We start from the raw sequence: 20,598 nt of genomic DNA, 5'->3' as shown, positions 1-20,598 counted from the left end.
AAGGCACAGGGATGTGATTTTGGAGGTGTTCCCACCTGCTGAGAGAGTATGGCTCCTACTTCAGAGGCATCCCCCTCCAGGGTGAAAGGAAGAGTCGGATCAGGTTGGCGAAGAACAGGAGCTGAGGGGAATAGGCGTTTCAAGTTGTTGAAAGCAGTCAGGGCGGTTTCAGTCCATTGACGAATCCGGGTCTTTTGGCTGGTAAGGGCACCGAGGGGAGCGGCAGTAGAACTGAAGTTCTGAATGAACCGGCGATAGTAGTTGGAGAACCCAATGAAACGTTGGAGTTCCTTAATGGTGGTGGGTTTGGGCCAGTTACTGATGGCGGGGACTTTGTTCTCATCTATGCTGACACCTCCAGGTGTCAGTACGAAACCGAGGAAGTTTGCCAAGGTTACATGGAAGGTGCTCTTTTCAGTCTTCACATAAAGGTTATGGTCAAGGAGCCATTGAAGAACCTTTTGCACACACTGTATGTGTTCCTTCAGGGAGCTGGACTAAATCAGGATGTCATCAATGTAGACAATGAGAAAGCGATCGATCATATCCTGTAAAACCTAGTTCATAAAGAATTGGAAGACGGCAGGGGCGTTAGTAAGGCCGTAGGGCATGACCAGGTATTCGTCGTACCCTCATGCGGTGATAAGGGCCTTCTTCCATTCGTTTCCTTCACGTATACAAACAAGGTTATATGCACTTCGCAGGTCGAGATTTGTATAGATGTTGGCGCGGCCCACTTGTTCAAGGGTCGCTGGGATCAGAGGAAGGAAACGGTTCTTGACCGTGACGTCGTTCAGGGAACGGTAATCAATACATGGGCGGAGACCATCGTCCTTTTTTCCAACAAAGAAGAAGCTGGATGCAGCCGGGGAAGAAGAACGAATAAAACCGTTTGAGTGTTTCGTCAATGTAGTTCTCCATTGCCTCATTTCATTTTCCGGGATAGATAGGGGCTAAACACGGCCCTTTGGTGGGGACACTCCAGGGAGTAAGTCAATAGCACAGTCCCCTGGGCGATGTGGTGGCAGAGTGGAGGCCTTGATTTTGCTGAAGACATTGCTGTACTGGGCGTATTCAGATGGTATGGTGGGTGGCACTGCAGAGGCAGAGTCCTTAATGGTGGTGGCTCTGCAGGGTAGGGTGAGACAACTGATGAAGCAGGTAGTAGACCACGAGATAGCAGGGTCGTGACGACAAAGCCAGGGGTGTCCGAGGCTGAGTGGCTGTTTGGGGGATGAAAGTTCATGAGTTGAATGGTTTCGGTGTGGAAGACTCCAATCTGGAGGGTGACGCTCTGTGTCAGGTGCGTAATGGAGCCTGTGCCCAATGGCTGCCCGTCCAGGGTGTTAATCCTTAAGGGAGGCGTGACAGGTGTTAGATCAATGTCAAGCTCTTGTACTAGCTGGTGAGCGCTAAAATTACCTGCTGCCCCCGAATCTATCAAGCCCTCTACGTACTTAGTATCCCCCTTCACGGTTATCTATACTAGGATGGAGAATTGTTTCTGGGAGATATTTACAAATAAGGACACGCCTGAATAGATGATCTTTTATAGTCAGAGCCCTTCTTGGATCCACATTTGAGGTTCGATTCACGGGAGAGGAGCATGTCCCAACTGCATGGGCTCTGGAAGACTCGGACGGGATGACGGAATCATGGAAAGAGAAGGTTTCGGGTTCCTGGGTGGCAGAGTTCTTCGACGATCGGCAATGAGATGGTCGATGGAGATGGAAACACGAATGTATTGATTTAAATCCTGAAGGTCACCTCTACAGGCTAGCTCCACCTGAAGTTCCCTGTTGAGCCCTCTTCGTTAGACGGTAAGTAAAGCAGCCGCACTCCCATCCACTCCCTGCAGCCATGGTGCGGAACTCGAGGGCATACTCGGCAGCTGAATTGTGTCCTTGTTGAAGTTCTATGGGGAGGTCTCCTATAGGACGACCGGAAGGAGAGTGATCGAATACCTCTTTTAAGAGGGTGTGGAAATGGGTCTCGGAGCCGAGTTCTGTGCTGTTGACAGTCCATATGGCGGTGGCCCAATCTAGGGCTTTGCCTGTGAGTAGAGACACAACCAAATCCACCCTGCTCTTGTCGTTGGCAAAGTTAGTGGGGATATGCTCAATGTATTTGCTGTATTTAAATAAGGAGCTGATGAGACCAGGTGAGTAACTAACACAGGTGAAATCAATGAGCAAAAATGAAAGACATGGCTACGTTCAAGAACACAAAGAAACAGAACACAAGGTTGACTAAGAAAATAAATACAGAACCTTACATTATGCAAATTAGATATTTCTGTATTTCATTTTCAATAAATGCTCAAACATTTCTAAAAACATGTTTTCACTTTGTCATTATGGGTTCTTTGTGTTGATGGGTGAGAAAAAAAATTTTTTTATCGAATTTTAATTCACACTGTAACAAAATAAAATGTGGAATAAGTCAAGGGGTATGAATAGTTTCTGAAGGCACTGTATATATATATATATATATATATATATATACAAAGCTGTTTTCTTGCCCAATAAATATTTATTTGATTTTATTTGCTCCATTTGGTGGGTGTGGAGGGGTGTGGATTGAACAATAAGTGACATATTTAAAGGGCAGTGAATTGAAAATCTTAGACATTGGTCGTCCTTATGCCATTGAAAATCTGAGACACTGGCCGTGTCTGAAATAAAAATACATTTAGTATGCTTTAAATGCCAAGATGTCATACTCCAGGTTTTCCTAAACTCGGTCCTCGGGACCCCATTTTTTGTTGTTGTTGCTCTGGCACCACATAGCTGATTCAAATAATCAACTAATCATCAAGCTTTGATAATTTGAATCAGGGCAAAAACCAAAACATTCACCCCTTGGGGTCCTTGAGGACAGAGTTTGGGAAACGGTTTCATATTCATTTAGGCATTTCCTCTAGTTGAATTCTCTGCACACTATTGAGGAAGAGAATCGTCTTTCTAGACCCAAGTGTGTTTGATAACAGCTGATAATAGGCCTTTGATGATGAGGTGTACCAAACTTAACAAATGGCAAAATGCAATTGTTCATTTCCGCACTAGATGAGCATTCTCAATATGGATGAGCTTAGTATGTTGATATTTATTGCTTACTGCATTTGATTTTACTAAACAGCACGTTCTAAACTATGATTAGTACACGGTATGCAGTTTTAGTAAGTAGTAGGCAATACAGATTTCGGACACAGCCAATATCCACAGGAAAGTAGGCCTTAAATCGACTTCAAAACGCGGATCTGATCTGTGTGTGGCTCTCATGGTTTGTTTGAGCAAACAATGTAAATGCATACACAGAATGCATGCATATACTAGCGGGGCCGGATCCCCACATCTGGGGCATCTACCTCCAGGGGTTGGAACCAGAATTATTTTCCAATTGTTTAATTCTGAACAGAACCACATTTCTTTTGTTCCGTTCCACTGTTCCAACCAGCAAAATAAAGTTCTGAACTAGTTCAAACCCCCAAAACAACCGGTTTATATCGTTCCTTACTGTTTCTTTTTTAACCTGTGATATCAACAGTTTTTTACATTTAGCTCATTAAATTACTTGACCAATCAATGTGGATAGAGCAGGCAAGGTAGTTGTTTACACGTGTGATGGACAGACAAGTGTAGACTATGGTGCAAGATGTGACTTGACATTTTGTTGGTGGGGAGGGGATTGAGCGAGAGAGGGTAGTGGAGGGGGCTTGAAGTGCTGGGCATCTTGTTATGACATGCATTATCTGAATTAGGTCCACTGAATTATACCTAAGAGGGCCGGCTTCTATGAAAGAATTTTGAATATCCTTTGAGCTAGCTAGCTAACACGCTTGTGTGTGCAGAGTGGCACCAGAATTAAAACACATCTTGCCTTTTTGTAGTTAATAAATCCTTTGTGAAACATTATAATTAGGCCTTTTGAATCCTTAACTAGCACTGAAAAAGTTTGTAGATTCTATCTTCTGAATCACGATTCTAACAACAGTACAGTAGCCTACGATTTGGAAGGGGAATGGGCAGGTAGCCTAAATACACACGTACAAAGATTTTCAGCTTGCAGGCAGACACTGGAATCAGTTTCTGAGTGACAGAGTGAGCACTTTGCATAGGCGCTTTATTGCGTTTTCTTGTGGGACTAGTAAAAATGCCTGCAACTTAAAATAAGGTTGTTAACTGGGTTCTTATAATAGTTATGTTCCAGAACAGTATGGATTACTTTTGTATGTTCTATTTTGTTTCTATTTCTGTTTCTTGAAAATGTTTGCTATTTTTTCTGGTTTTCGGGAGTCCTGCAATTCTACACATTTTGTCACGGCTTATAAGAGCATATGCTAAAATACAGGGGGTAGTTTAGAAAAGTCAGTTTAATAACACTTTCCTGTGGATATTTTGTCTCAAATTTCCAGCATAATTACCAACCACCAAAACAACCAGTAGAGTAAGTTCAAATGTAATTGTATTCAACATTCTGGCTTGCAGAGGTCCTGAAAGGACCTTTCCAAACTATTTTATTGCATTATGTCAGATGGTGAATAGCTAGCAAGCTATCACCGGATGATGTATCAGGCTACATACAGTGCCTTCCGAAAGAATTTTGTTGTGTTACAATCTAAATCCAAAATGGATTAAATTATTTTTTCTCTCACCCATCTACACACAATAACTCATAATGACAAAGTGAAAACATGTTTATAAATAGTGTTGCACATTTATTGAAAATGAAATACAGAGATATCAGATTTACATGTGTATTCACACCCCTGACTCAATACATGTTATAATCACCATTACAGCTGTGAGTCTTTCTGGGTAAGTCTCTAAGAGCTTTGCACACCTGGATTGCAGAATATTTGCACATGATTATTTTTACCAAGTTGGTGGTTGATCATTGCTAAACAGCCATTTTCAAATCTTGACAGATTTTCAAGACGATTTAAGTCAAAACTGTAACTAAGCCACTCGGGAACATTCAATGTCATCTTGGTAAGCAATTCCAGTGTATATTTGGCCTTGTATTTTGTCCTGCTGAAAGGTTAATTTGTCTCCCTGTGTCTGTTGGAAAGCAGACTGAACCAGGTTTTCCTCTAGGATTTTGCATATGCTTAGCTCTATTCCATTTCTTTTTATCCTAAAAAAAACTCTCTAGTCCTTGCCGATGACAAGCATACCCATAACATGATGCAGTCAACTCCATGCTTGAAAATATGAAGAGTGGTACTCAGTGATGTGATGTACTTTCCCCAAAGATAACGCTTCGTATTCAGGACATGAAGTTCATTTCTTTGCCACATTTTTTTATTTATTTGTATTTTTTACAGTTTTAGTTTAGTGCCTTATTGCAAATATTTGTATTCTGTACAGGCTTCATTCTTTTCACTCTGTCATTTATGTTAGTATTGCGGAGTAACTACAATGGTGTTGATCCATCATCAGTTTTCTTATATCACAGCTATTGAACTATTTAACTGTTTAAAAGACACTATTGGCCTCATGGTGGATCTCCCTGGTCCTTCTGGTTGAATCTCTGTTTGAAATTCACTGCAGAGACTGAGGGACCTTGCAATCATTTGTATGTGAGGGGTACAGAGATGAGGTAGTCATTAAAAAATAATGTTAAACACTATTATTGCAACTTATTATGTGACTTGTTAAGCACATTTTTAATCCTGAAATAATTTAGGCTTGCCACAACAAAGGGGTTGAATATATTTCTAAAAACATAATTCCACTTTGACATTCTGGGGTATTGTGTGTAGGCCAGTGACACGACATCTCAAATGAATCCATGTTATATTCAGGCTGCAGCACAACAAAATGTGGAAAAGGTCAAGGGGTGTGAATACTTACTAAAAAGACTAGTCTTAATTTTGATCTCACATGAAATGCACCAACAGCCTCAGCAAATAATATTTGCAAACATGATCGGTTATGGTAATGTCAATGTCGACGACTATGATCTGACTGGCCTACTGTGTCTTTGGTTGTCCAGTGATAATCGAATGATGTTTCTGTAACCTACAGTGTATCTCATGATATGGACCCCAGAATAGGCCGCATCAACCATGAAATGGCCAATAGGCCTTTGTAAGAGTTTCAAAATATGTTTCACTGTGGTGACTGTTCTGTAGGAATTATACAAAAAAATACATATCACATCTTAATTTAAGAAGTTCATTATTTGTTTATTATTCATTTATTTAAGTATTTCTATCTCCAAGATTCACCCACCCGAAAAATATAAATTCCGGTTTATTCAAAAATTAAATGAAGGAATTGTTATTGACCGCTTCAAAGGAATGAATCAACAAAATCAAAGTGGCAATAATCATAATCATTATTACAATAATAATTAAATAATCAGAATATCCACATTCATAACAAATCCATTTACAATGGCAATACACTCTTCAATATCACTCTTCCATTAATATACACAAATCCCCGAATGTCTGTCCTTTTTAAAACAAAAATAGAGGGGTTGGGGGACTATGGCTTGTCAAGGGGTATGACTATGTGTGACCTGTGGGGTTGAAAGTTCAAGGGTGAGGGAGGGTTGGTGAGTTGGAGGCACACTTAATAGAACTTGAAGAAATGGCTAATAACATGGTGTTACTTGCATGGAAGAGTTGCTTCACAAGTAACAGTGTGATCTGAACCAAACGTTCAGCCTGACAGAGGGGTCTATGAGAGGCAGAGTTCGGGGAACTAAATTGGAAAGATTAGATAAGGGTTGTCTGGATAAATATATATATCTGAATGACAACCATTGCAAACATTTAATGTAGAGAAACGCAAAACTTAAATCAAATAACAACAAAGAGTCATAATAGATACAGGAATTCAAAGAAAAGGAGATGGAGGTCACTGGAAATATTATCTTAGTTATTCTATATACTGTATATGTACAAACATTGCTTGGTCACCCAAATATAATTTTTAAAAAATGCCTCAGTTGATGAGAAAATGAGTGCAAGCCAGAGATTGTTTTGAGAGGCATAATTAGGTGTGTAGGTGTTCAGAGGTGTCAGATTGGTCAGTGTCTGCACAGAAAGTGCTTCCCAGACAGCTGTCCTTTAAATTGCCAGTGTGAACCTCTCCACTCCCCAACATTTATTCTTTGAGGAGTCAAATACGTCATTTAAGAGAGAGAGAGAGATTAGAGGATTGAGGAAAAAACTGAACACCCTGCATATACAAACAAACTGTATATACACATAGACATACCATATATACACACACATATCCAGTATATACACAACAACTGTACACACACTGTATATACACACACATTCAATCACGTAAAAGGTATTAACCTCTAATCTCTCGCTCTTTTGATGTGTCACCTTTCAGTGGTCAGAGGTGAAGGAGGGCACAGGGTTTTATTTAGCTTCTGTGTCAGTGGAGTCCATACAAAGAAATCAAATGGAAGTTATACAGAAACTTGGCTCCAGAATTCGGTCTCACCACACTGGAAAAACATGATAAACTCGCGTCTGCTCCACTAAGCTTACATCAGAGACAGAAATAGGAAAACAAAAACGTGATGGTAAGGATGTGCTCTTCTAAGGAGTTTTTAGATCGTCTGTAAAATGGAGAGCTCCCCAGCGATTGTCAAGTAGAAAAACAACATCCATCCTCGCATCTCTCTTCCAGGGATTACAAGAGAGAAGTGGAGGGGTACAGGTCACAGCAACGTGCAGATCATTGTGAGGGGAGCAGGTAAAACAACAGTTTGTGTTTTTATCTGGCACAATCCCAGGGCAATCTTTCTCCACAAAAGGGTAATGTTCCATAAGATTGTCTTAAGAAAAATCAGTTGATATAAAATTGATCATTTCTGGACTGTCATTAGATACTAGTCTTGTCATTATCAAGAAATAAACATTTGCGAGAGGAAGATTTCCAATGAAAAGTTTATGTAGTACTACGGTAAGAATAAGCATTATTATAGAAATATAAATCATAGCATTTTCTACATTTTTCAAAGTTTTAATTGAAGCAATATTTTGTTTTGTAGCAGTTTCACTTGTAATAGGCTGTGCATAATTAGTTTCCTTTAAATGTAAAACTAATAGAGATAAAGAAGAAAGAACAAAACCAAAACCATGGCAGATATGAACAGGAGCAGAAAAAGTCTAAAAGTGAACATAAACTGAGGTGGGTGGTTAAGAATAGATAGAAAGAGGAATGGGTAGATAGTGGGTGGACTGTAGAAAATGATAGGAAGGAAAAATGAAAGAAACAAATTGTGAGATCTTAGAAAAATGTTAGGAAAGAAAAATTACAGCACCTTTGAAATGCATCTTATACACAGCAGCTCTCCCTCTTTCATTTAACTTACTACTCAATCCCAAAAGGTTTATATCATGTCAATCTGCATAGCTGTTCTTCACATGCTTGATGAGCCAACAAAACCATTTCCCGAGATTGGCACGTCTTGAAAAGAAAATATCTAATCACAAGCGTCAAATACAGATTGTCCAGCCATCCAATCAGAGAGAGAGGGCCCAAGTAAAGTAGGGTAAATAACACAGCAGATCCTTACATGGTCAGCTGTGGCTCTGGACTATCCTTAAGGTCAGGAGAATTGGACCAATGGCCCAACTTCTCCCTTTGTCAGCCAATCGCATCACGAGAGAGCGCTCTTGATATATGGCCAGGCCATGCGGGCTGCCCATGTTGCCTCAGCCAATTAGGTTCCAGATTGTCCTCCACGAAGCTGCGTGATTGGCTAAGGAGAGAAAAGGAAGACAGAGAGAGAAGGAACGGGGAGGTGCTTGATGAGTTGCTATCCAATCATAGCCATCCCACTAGGCACAGACGTCATTTCAACGTCTAATTTTGATTTACAATCGATTGAGTTGTCAACTAAAGTGAATTTAATCCATGTCATTGGATTTAGGTTCAAATTTGGGTGAAAAAATACTAAATTCCCTAACGTCCCTAATGAAATTGCATAACTACATCACATTTAGCCTTTTTGTTTAAATGATGTGGAATCTATGTTGATTCAACCAGTTTTTGCCCAGTGGGATAGATCTCGTTAAGAGATGCACCAACCACTGTATCGGATGGCAGTCCCTCCAAAGTAGGATTCATCTCTTTGTCAGTTTGTGTTTAGCTCTGAGGCAAATATTTGTTTACCTGAGTCTCTCAATTCTCCATCTCTGAGGTATATTAATGGCAATGCTCATATATCAACCAGTGACCCTGTATAGTCCCATATCTTTACTCAATGTAGATGTAAAACCCTAGCTGCTTTAAAAGACATTTTATTACTGATATGTTTTGGCACTAAAAAGGTAGCCATATTAGCTGACTTAACACAAGTTAACTACAACAAACTCTCCCTATTAACAATCACATTTGGTTAACTTTTAATTCAACACTCTAAATCTCTCTCATATCTCTGAATCTCATCCACTCTACACTATGGCTAATCCCCTAGTACTGACCGACACAGCATTGGCGGAGGCATTTTGACCCTATACACAAAGTGCCGAATCCTAACTTGAGATCCGCATGTTAAACTCAGACTTACTCGTAATGCATGATGCCAATGGGAGAACTGCAAAAATATAAATCAAGTTAGGATATGGCCCTTAGTAAATTGACTCTTAATCAAATACAAAAAGTGAAATAAGACTGGTGTTGGGTTCTGCAAAACCAGGACTGTCTGAAGCATGTTAATTCACTTGAGACGCTAAGCCAGCTAAGGAATGTTATCCAACTAGTTATAAAGCACCACCAGTGTGAATCAAAAAGGGCCAAAATAAACCCAAGTTCACATCTAAACAAAGATTACAATGGACAAGTTATACACAAAACAAGAGGACATGACAACACAGTATAACAGTATTCAATGACAGGTGATATCTGAACAGTTGACACAAAGCAATGAATTCCTTTTAGTGCACTGTGCGTGTAACATGTTTTAGATTTGAAGTACTCTTTACTAACGATGCCCCAAACAATCTTTGTTTTCTCAAAATGTTGTTACATTAGCATTCATCATGCTCAGCTGAATGGTACGTTAACTTAAAAGTAGTCCCTCGAAACGACATGAAGAAAGTCTATGCCACATACAAATGTGTCTGAGCGCTGTTTGACTACTGGCCAAAATGTGATTATCTGAGACCCAGGCACTTAAGGCTAGACTTAACTGGCTACCCCAAAATAAGAATAAAATAAATAGTTTACGTGGTACTAAACAGAAAAGGCCATGACAACAATTTTGGAAGTGTACTAGGTGTTACAAGTGACTATGTTATATGCCAGGACACTAAAGGTCCACAAATAGTATCCCTTTGATATTTTCAACCACTTAAAATTGCTGGTAAACTTTTTACCTGACAACTTTGTTATTGTCTCATTTGGTTTATGCACCCTACTTGACCCAGCTCCCACTCCATTAAATAATTGCACACGTAAGGACACGACACACATAACAAACAAACATAGACAAATACATAAAAGAAATAGGCTACCTTGACAATAACAGACAGAGTGAGAGAGACAGACATACAGACAGTGGGAAACATGACAGGCAGTGCTATTGACACACACACTTGATTTGGAGACAGCCCTGTTTGTGTCTGTAGCACCAGTTGATCACACACAGGTTCTGAGATTGAGAAGAGAAAACATTGCACGAGTCCAGTCCACGAATGGGAAGTCCCTTAATTTACACACAATGTTTTGAAAACATCAAATACTTTCCTTAGGGCAAAAATAAAACCGTATTCTGCTTGTTCTGGACTCTGTAGTTAGTCTGCATTTCAAACAGCATAGTTATTTTTGGATCTTGATTAGACTGTTTATGTACTATCATCAGTTAAAATAATCCTTCTGTCAATATCATCTCCGCCTGTTATTTGAAAACCCTGTTAAAATACACTCAAAGGCACTAAGGAAACCAGACTACAAAAGCCAGATGACCACATCTCTACCAATTAAATTTGAGAGCTGGAGTTTTCAGGACAGGAAATGACTAGACCTTTCTCGATGTAATTATGGGATACTACACGCATGTATATAGTAGTAGGATGCTATTGGCAACTGAGAAGTCTTTAGGGAGTGAGATGTTATATAGTGTTTGCTTACTGTCTTTATTTGATTAAACAAACACACAAAGCAAAATCTCACATAGTCGCTTGGTTTGGGGATTAGGCCTATACCAGTGTTTTATAGGCTCTATAGTTTGATCGATTGAAACAGTACATGAGGATCCCACAATGTCAACGATAACTAAAAGGTATCATTATCTTGTCCTGCAAGACAGATACTGACCAAAGCCCAGTTTGAGCATGACGGAAATGAGGTCCATTGGAAAGCCCTTTTGTTGTCTTGTATGATAATGCTGAACGTACTGTACAGTTAAATGTACAATGACCCCGCCACACATTTCTTCTCTCTCTGGTTTGAGTACACATAAAAGAAACGGGAAAGATTGCAGTCATCTCATCCTCCTCAAAAAAGGAAGGAAATGTGGCAAGACTTTTTTATTTGTGTCTTCTCTCTCTGATTTGGTTTTGTGTTGTTTTTGACCTGCTCCCTCTCCTCTATGCCAAGTCCTGCTGTTGCATTGCTCTCAGTTGCCTCCGTGCTTGTCACTGGGGAGGATGTTGGGTTGACACGGAGCTCTCCATTCTGGTGTGGACTGGAGTGGAGATGAGGAGTGGGGGGAGGAGGAGGGTCTACGGGTGGGGAGGGGACTCCATTCTCGTTCCGGGGCAAGCCAGTGGAGGAGATGCATGAGGAAGAGATAGTATGGTCAGGATCAGTAGTCATCCCTCCTTCTTTATCTCCTTCTTCTTCTCCTCCTCCTCCTCCTCCTCTTCCACCTTCAGTATTCACACAGGGGTCTGCTGAACCCAGGGAGGAATGCTGGGCCCCCTAGCAAGACAGAGAGAGGGAGGGAGAAGAGGAGTAGGAGAGGGGAGAGATGGGAGTGGGAGAAGGGGCATTCAGTGGGGGATTTGTGGCATGGGGATTTGTGGCATGGACAAGGGTGTAAACGAGTCAGCCAATCCAGGAAGGAGAGAGGGAGGCAATATAAAGAGTCATATATGAAGCAGGAAATGTGGGGAGAGAAGGCAACAGGGAGGATGGAAGGAGAGGGAGTATGGGTGATATAAACAAGCAAGGAATAGTCAAATAAAAAGAGGAGGCCAGTGAAGAACAAACAGGTGGGTAGAGGAGAGAGTAAATAGGTGAATCAGTTATGAATGTAAAAAGAATAGAATGGAGGAAATAGGGTGGGGTGATGAGGGTCCCGATAGGAGAGGATCAAAGCAGGAGGTAAAGAAAGAAAGGATCATGTGAGAAAGCAAAGGGAGGGAGAGAAATAAGTGACAAGGGATGGGAGGAACAACGGAGAAAGAGAAATAGAGGAAAATGAGTTACAGAGCAGAAGTATGAAGTACACCAATAGTGATGGACAGCATAGGAGAGGGGATACAGTCAGAAAAAGAAAAGGTGGAAGGAATTACAATCTCGGGTTGACCAACATGTCAGAGTGTCTTGATCTTCATATGATGCTGAGTTAGAAGGGGGTACTAGTCAGGGACAGGTGTCAAAAGGAGTCTGAGCAGTCAAGTAGAATGAGAGTTGTGTCAGTCTTCGCCAATTAAATTCATTTCAAGGAATTTCTATACATTCTCATTTGTATTATAAACTGGGTGGTTCGAGCCCTGAATGCTTATTGGCTGACAACCGTGGTATATCAGACTGTATACCACGGTTGTGACAAAACATTTATTTGTACTGCTCTAATTACATTGGTAACCAGTTTATAATAGCAACAAGGCACCTCAGGGGTTTGTGGTATATGACCAATATACCACGGCTAAGGGCTGTATCCAGGCACTCTGCTTTGCGACATGCTAAGAAAAGCCCTTAGCCGTGGTATATTGGTCATATACCACACCCCCTCGTGCCTTATTGCTTAAATATACTGTAGTAAAGGCTTAAAAACCATGGTGACACAAATAGTTATGACTCTATCACGTGATACAATTGTGTCACCTTAATTCATCTTACGCACATTAGAATCCATGCGCATTTCAAGTTTAGCATGGCTTTTGCTAAGCTTTCAGTCAATTGACCTATGTCAGAGCAAAACTTTCACAGAAAGAAGAAACTCAATGAAGAACAAAAAGCGTTCACCGAAAGCTTAGCTAAGACCACAATAAATGTGCAGAAATTCGATATTGTTTTTTCATGCACCTTTGTTCCCTTGTCAAGTGTGTGGTTGATTCCCACACATCATTGAACCTTATAAGTACTTTAACATTTAAATAGTAATAAGTACTTTAAGATAAAACATTCTAGATGATAATATTATAGTATTGCATTACTATAATAGTCTAGCATGCAGATGTGTTACAGTAATTCTTAGAACTTTAGATGCGAATTAGAGGACATAATGACTAAATACTGATCTACAAAGCGTGTATAAGAAGCTAGAATAAAATCTCAACTGTGTCTAATCCACCAATCAGAATTTCTAACCCATACCCATTGACCAATTATCAATGGATGCTCATTCATTTACCAAATCTGTAAAGCCCTGGGTTAGAATTTGTAATAAGTGAATAAGTCAAAAGTTTGGTTTTGCTATCTATCCTTACCTACATTGGCGCAGAATAACGTCATTGCAAATACCAGATTGATTTCAGTTCTTAATTAAATCAAGCCCTGAATGCAAGTCATCGTGTTCAGTCCTGTTCAGTACAGTCTGTGTTGGAGCAGTAGGAAAGAAAATAGCTGGGTTATTGGCACTGATGGAGGTTGTGTTAGATTGAGGAAATGGTGTCGAACGTATCCAAGTCAAAACAGGAATGTGGAATCATTTCAAAGTTTTCTACACGAATAGAAGAATCTGAATTGACATTTACTCTACCGAGATGCCAATACCTTTCCTCAAATGTGTAATAACTTCATTGAACAATAAGGACTAAAGACCATTCATATGATTGTACCAAGGAGTATGAAGTCTTAAAGATGTGAACGATGCACTGGAGAAGTGAAAGTCAGAAAAAAAGGTATTTCAAGAGGGTTTTATGATCTGCATCTAGTACAGAAATGAGTCGGAAACAGGCCATTTGATTTCAAAACGAATTAGCATTAATATCAGGGTGGGTGTGTCCATTGTGTGTAGCACATGTTTCCATCTCTAGAAAGAGAACAAAAAATGTCCTTCAGAAAGTGGAATTGAACTGGCAGACCTTTTCTCTTCTCACTCAGAACCTTGTAAAGCACACGGCGATAACCAATTTCAACAGATATTACCGTTAGCATACATGCTAATCCCATTCCCTACTTGGTGCTAGCAACAGTAACAGGAAATGGGTTATGGAAACAAGGGGAACAAGTGGTATTTCTCTACCAGTGCTGGATTACTTTCAAACCAGTTCAAGAAAATTACTACAAACCCTTTCACATTATTTATCCAAGTTTAGCCAGACCTGCCAATGTAACTGAGAAAATTGTGCGAATATTTTATGATAAGAAAGTTAGATAGCTGCTAGATAGCCAACCTATGCTAATAAAAGAAGCAGCGATCCAATCAACTTAACAAAACGTGCATCACTCACTGTTAAAGATCCATATGTGCAGAGTTTGCTTACTTGAACAACTTGGTGTTTATGTTTGTACAAAAGCTGCAACTAATAAAAGTTAGGAAATTGTAGACAAAAACAACACATAGCGGATGAATTGTGCAATGTTAAGTGCATTGTTAGTATGCTTTGGTACGCAATTCTCAAATGTTCTTAATCAGCAACATGAATAGGAAATTAATTCTCAATTTCTGTTTCATACTAGGCATATCATTGTGGAAATTAGATGTACAAACCAACCAAATATTCCAGAACAGTAGTATATGACTGACATACATATAAAGGACACTAGACAACTCTCCAAGTATGACCCAGAGCAAAAAGAACAACAATACAGTACTGGCGACACACTTGATCAAACTCACAATGACAATACATGAACATTGGATCAACTTATGTGCTCAGGTGCCATATACATACAGGACACATACACACAGGAATATATAAACACACTCTCCAAGAAACACACACATTGACATATACGCACACCAGTTGTTTATTTTCAGGGAAGGATTGTGTCAGATACGGAGATTTCCCATAATTCCCGTCATTTATTTGGGGGAGTGGTGGGAGGGGAGATGAGTCGAATCGAATGGATATGTTGATGACCCACCGTAATGTGTTCCTCCGTGAGACACGTGCGGTGTGTGTAAGTGAGTTTGTGTTGATTTGAGCAGGGGTATTGTTGTATATGGATGTAGTCAGTTACCTTGTTGATATTGGTTCTTGGAATAGAGCCTACTTATATGTATTACTGCAGCAGAGCCATCAGTGTTTGTACATGTACCTAATAGAGTATCTGTGAATTGTCAAGCTGTTTGTCATAACTAGAACTAACTATGGCCTGGATTCAATCAGATCGATCATTTACCATCGTTAACCAGTGTTGGCCGACATCTGCATAGCAAATGTTTTATTATCCCTACCGCGTTAGACGTTCATGAGCTGATTTATCGGCGACTGTGCTCTTGTCCGTCACAAACCATTCCCTTCCTTGTTATCCCTACCGCGTTAGAAGTTCAAAACGGCGCTAGAAATGGATGGCTCTATCGATGTTAGAAATAATGACTCTCAAATGTAATGTCAATCCATTGATGTTAGGCTAATGGGAGAGGTTTAAAGCCTATCAATCTAATTTGAGTGTTTGATTGGTAACGCGGCTGCATAAATATCTAATGCGGCTGCATGGAATTTGTAGGATTACGTTGGGTGTGGTTTCGTTGCTTCTTGTGGATTTGACATCTCTATCGCAGTTCCGACACTGCCAAAACAACGGCTATTCGGCTGTCAATCTGATTGAATCTAGTCCTAAGTATATAATACTACCATCTATATTCTGATCAAACAGTTCGCTTATCATCCCAAAACAACACAGGGAATTGAAAGAAAAAAGTAGTGGAGGGATTAACAAGGATGAAGGATGTGAAGAAGGATGAAGGATGTGAAGAAGGATGAAGGAGTAGTTGCAAGGTTTTGCAAATGCCAACATTTGATAATAGTGGAGCATTGAAATGGAGCATTGAATTAAACAGCTGAACATTTCAATGCATTTCAGTCAGGAATTCTACCATTGATGCTGGAGTTTTATGGTTTGAATTCAGAGGGTAAGCAATTTACCTAATGCAAAGAGTTACACGTTTAGGAAGTCTCCGTATATGACTGAATTTGTGCAAATAATGTTGGCATATTTGTCTGAGTGGTGTAAGAGTCACATACATTAATGTATACACTATGTGTATTATAAATCTGTACAATACATAAATCTAAATGTCAAATATATAGTGCTACACAGTGACTATGGAAAGTATTCAGACCCCTTGACTTTTTCCACATTTTGTTATGTTGCAGACTTATTCTAAAATTGATTAAATTGTTTTTCCCCTCATCAATCTACACTCAATACCCTATAAGGACGAAGAAAAAACGTTTTTTTATTTAACAAAAAAATTAAACGAAAATATCACATTTTAATAAGTATTCAGATTACAGCAACGAGTCTTCTTGGGTGCGACACTACAAGCTTGGCACACCTGTATTTGGGGAGTTTCTCCCATTCTCCCACCTGTATTTGGGGAGTTTCTCCCAGGTTGGATGGGGAGCATTGCTGCACAGCCATTTTCAGGTCTCTCCATAGATGTTCGATCGGGTTCACGTCCGTGTTTTGGCTGGGCCACTCAAGGACATTCAGAGACTTGTCCCAAAGCCACTCCTGCCTTGTCTTGGCTGTGCACTTAGGGTCATTGTCCTGTTGGAAGGTGAACCTTCGCCCCAGCCTGAGATCCGGAGTACTCTGGATCTCTCTGTACTTTGCTCAGTTAATCTTTGCCTTGATCTTGACTAGTCTCCCAGTCCCTGCCGCTGAAACACATCGCCACAGCATGATGCTACCACCATGCTTCACTTTAGGGATGGTGCAGGTTTCCTCCAGACGTGACGCTTGGCATTCAGGCCAAAGAGTTTGATCTTGGTTTAATCAGACCAGACAATGTTGTTTCTCATGGTTTGAGAGTCCTTTCGGTGCCTTTTGGCAAACTCCAAGCAGGCTGTCATGTGTCTTTTACTGAGTGGCTTCCGTCTGGCCACTCTACCATAAAGGTCTGATTGGTGGAATGCTGCAGAGATAGTTGTCCTTCTGGAAGATTCTCCCATCTCCACAGAGGAACTCTAGAGCTCTGTCAGAGTGGCCATGGGGTTCTTGGTCACCTCCCTGACCAAGGCCCTTCTCCCCTGATTGCTCAGTTTGGCCGGGCGACCAGCTCTAGCAAGAGTCTTGGTGGGTCCAAACTTCTTCCATTTAAGAATGATGGAGGCCACTGTGTTCTTGGGGACCTTCAATGCTGCAGAAATATTTTGGTACTTTCCCCAGATCTGTGCCTCGACACAATCCTGTCTCGGAGCTCTACGGACAATTCCTTCGACCTCAAGGCTTGGTTTTTTCTCTAACATGTACTGTCATTTGAGGGATTCCAATTCAGTCCGGTGCGGTCTTCCAGACAGTGCAGTTGTGCTTCAAGTGTGCTCTCTGTGTGATGACTTGTACGTTGGTTGTGCCTACATGGAGTACTGTCATTTCGAGTCTCATATGCAAAGTTTTTAATGATTTATAAATTTGCACAAATTTATAAAAACCTGTTTTCCTTTTGTCATTATGAGGTATTTTGTGCAGATTGCTGAGGATTAAAAAAATAACACATTTTAAATCAAGGCTGTAATGTAACAAAATGTAGAAAAGGTCAAGGGGTCTGAATACTTTCCAAAGACACCGTCCAGCCTGGATAGACTAGATGTAAAAGTTAACAAAAATCTGGTACACTCAAATTAGTATGATATGTTATGTTTGGTATGGTTACATCAGGCCGAAGGTTATTTAAGGCAAAAATTAAAGGAGGGTAGTTTGTCGGTGTGGATGGTTGAGCGTATAGCTACTTTGTAACTACATAGCATGTTAGCTAACCCTTCCCCTAGCCCTTTCACCTAACTCCTGACCTTAACCCCTAGCCTAGCTAACATTAGCCACTTAGCTAACGTTAGCGTTAGCCACCTAGCCACCTACTTAGCCACAACAAACTGGAATTCTTAACATATCATACGTATTGCAAATTTGTAGCATATATTATGAATTGTAATATATCATACGAAATGGATGATGGACATCCACATATTAATACATGCCATACCAAACATAACAATCATACTAATTTGAGTGTCCCAGATTTTTGTTTACTATGTTATGTCTACCCCTGACTCTGGGTTGATATTTCAGCTCCAGCATTTATTGATTTTCTATTACAGTAAAGCTCGACATTATTCAAATTGCTGTTGACAAAATCAAAATAACCAAAATAATGTGAACAATAGGTAAAGAAAGAAAGAATATTGCTGTTGATAATACGTGTGATTTTCTGTATAATGTCTGTGTAAGTCAATAAGTCCTTATGTTGGTGCTGCATACGGTCAGTGACGCACATACAGTACAGTGGAGGAATCAAAGTGAAGACGCAGAATGTATGGATGGAGAGAGGCAGTACCACTGAAGTGTATGCTGGTTGGTTTATTACCTTTGTACTCGGGGTGGAACGGGCGCGAGACGGGGCTGCACTAGGATGGATTGGCGCCTCCCCTAAGAGAAATCACCGTATCTCATCAACACAGGAGAAGAGGAGAGGAACGATAGAGAAAAGGAGGAGAGGAGAGGCTAGGCTTGTGTGCACTGAAGAAAGTAAAAGGTAGAAGTTGGGTGTCGAGGGTTGAGGAGCATTAGGGATACTCAACGCCCACAGGACACACACAAACACAAAGGAACACACACCACCATTCGCGCCAACACAAGCCCAGCAGCCTGAAAGCACAAGAGGGCCCAACATGTCAACCAAGTCTGCATGCTGAGGAAGCAAACCAAGGCTGTTGATACACACATGCAGCAGTACAGATGGTAAGTAGCCATCTTGTGCAAGCCAGAACATGAGGCAGCTTGATGTACAAGTACACCCTCTGGACATGATGCTACTCTATCGCAGGGCCATAGCCCCCAACCTATCTCCTTAATGCTGAGCCAAGCAGAGACACATTGGGTCCCGTTTTTAGTCTTTGTAATGACTCGGCCTGGGATCGATCTCAGGGCGGACACTGACAACAAGGCCACTGAGTTGGTTTGGCAGTAAAGATAGCTGCTTTTTAATTCAAGCTAAATGTCATTCATTGATCCAAAGTCTTGTCCAGAAAAATGGTATCTCTGATCTCCTCTGAAGCTGAGGGGTTAGAAGTTGAGGCAAAAGGTCATGCTACTGCTAAACATGCAGTAATCATTGGCAAAAGTAATAAACACCACTGTTACTGCAACAAGGAATAAATAGTATTAAAAACAGAGTTAAACAATATAAATGTGCATACACATGTAAAAAAAGGTTGAATGACACAACACACTTAAACACATACAGGGTTATAGAGACAGTAGATAACTCATGTGATAGAGATAACCATGTAAAGTGAGACATGCATTATATTCACAATGATGCATGGAACATATAACATTAAGTTGGAGAGGATATGTACAGTACAACATCCAAATTATGATTTATTTGTTATGAGTCATTCCAAGGGCAGGATGATCTACTGTAGTTTCAAGAGTGCTACCATTAGTTGCTGCCTACAGGTGAAATATCTTAATTGGACCTGTGTCTTACAGCAGAAAAATAATCCTGCACCAACAGGAATGTGGATAATAATTAATGGATATGTTTGTAGGGGTTGATACATTTTTCAATAGGGCAAATCAAGTCAAACATTTAAAGTGGAAAATACAAACGTTAGAAGCTTTATAAACCCTCAAATACAAACAAGTTTGCATTTCCTGCTGAACAGGAAAATTCTCTGTTACAACAGATTGATCAAATTAAGATAGAACATTTGTATAAACGGTAGTAATACAAACTCCACGCAAAAAGCTGAAATCCGAGTGAACTGCCCACTGTTGGGATAATAAAGATAACGTGAACGTGAACCCTATGAGTCACCGACACCCCCACCTAGACACCCGGCATTAAACACCTGTTGCTGCCATGGCGATGGACAAGTCATTGTACGGCTCACTGCAAATAATGACAGATATTGGATTCGCAATCATTAAAACATGCCGACATGCTCTGCTTGGGCATAGCCATGGTGGGAATGTAATGGTACACAAACAATTGGCCCACAACAATTTATGGCTTCATTTTATAATCTTATTGACTATAACCTTCAGAACAATGGAGATACACAGAAATGTTCGCGTGGTTGCATGATAATGGACAATTAACATGAGATAAAAGAAAACCTGGGTGGAAGCATGACATGGAAATAATGAGTGTCATCAGAAGTTCCATGTTGGACTGCTGTGATTTAATACTGTGTCTAGGAAGAGACCCAAACAGCTTCATGTTGGATAGCAAATCTGCTTCTTTCAGCTTGGAAACAAAACCAATGTCAAG

General features: G+C 40.3%; 1 protein-coding gene across 11 annotated transcripts in view; it reads right to left on the bottom strand.

The window, feature by feature from the left end:
* Positions 1–7,759: 7,759 nt before the first annotated feature.
* LOC109901733 (ras/Rap GTPase-activating protein SynGAP) overlaps positions 7,760–20,598 on the bottom strand; it is a 110,058-nt gene continuing 97,219 nt past the window's right edge. For 6 of the 11 annotated variants that reach the window (XM_031786735.1, XM_031786737.1, XM_031786738.1 and 3 more), the window contains one exon: positions 7,760–11,903. In XM_031786735.1, coding sequence (XP_031642595.1) covers positions 11,478–11,903 — 426 coding nt within the window. In that variant the 3' untranslated portion in view covers positions 7,760–11,477. Of the gene's footprint in view, positions 11,904–18,687; positions 18,750–20,598 lie in introns of all 11 variants that reach the window. The other 5 variants (XM_031786739.1, XM_031786743.1, XM_031786744.1 and 2 more) reach the window with 3 other exon arrangements.

This window comes from Oncorhynchus kisutch, linkage group LG13 (genome assembly GCF_002021735.2).
Source record: "Oncorhynchus kisutch isolate 150728-3 linkage group LG13, Okis_V2, whole genome shotgun sequence".
Classification (NCBI taxonomy): domain Eukaryota; kingdom Metazoa; phylum Chordata; class Actinopteri; order Salmoniformes; family Salmonidae; genus Oncorhynchus; species Oncorhynchus kisutch.
The sequence above is the reverse complement of the archived record's forward strand: the minus strand, read 5'-3'. Positions and strand labels throughout refer to the sequence as shown.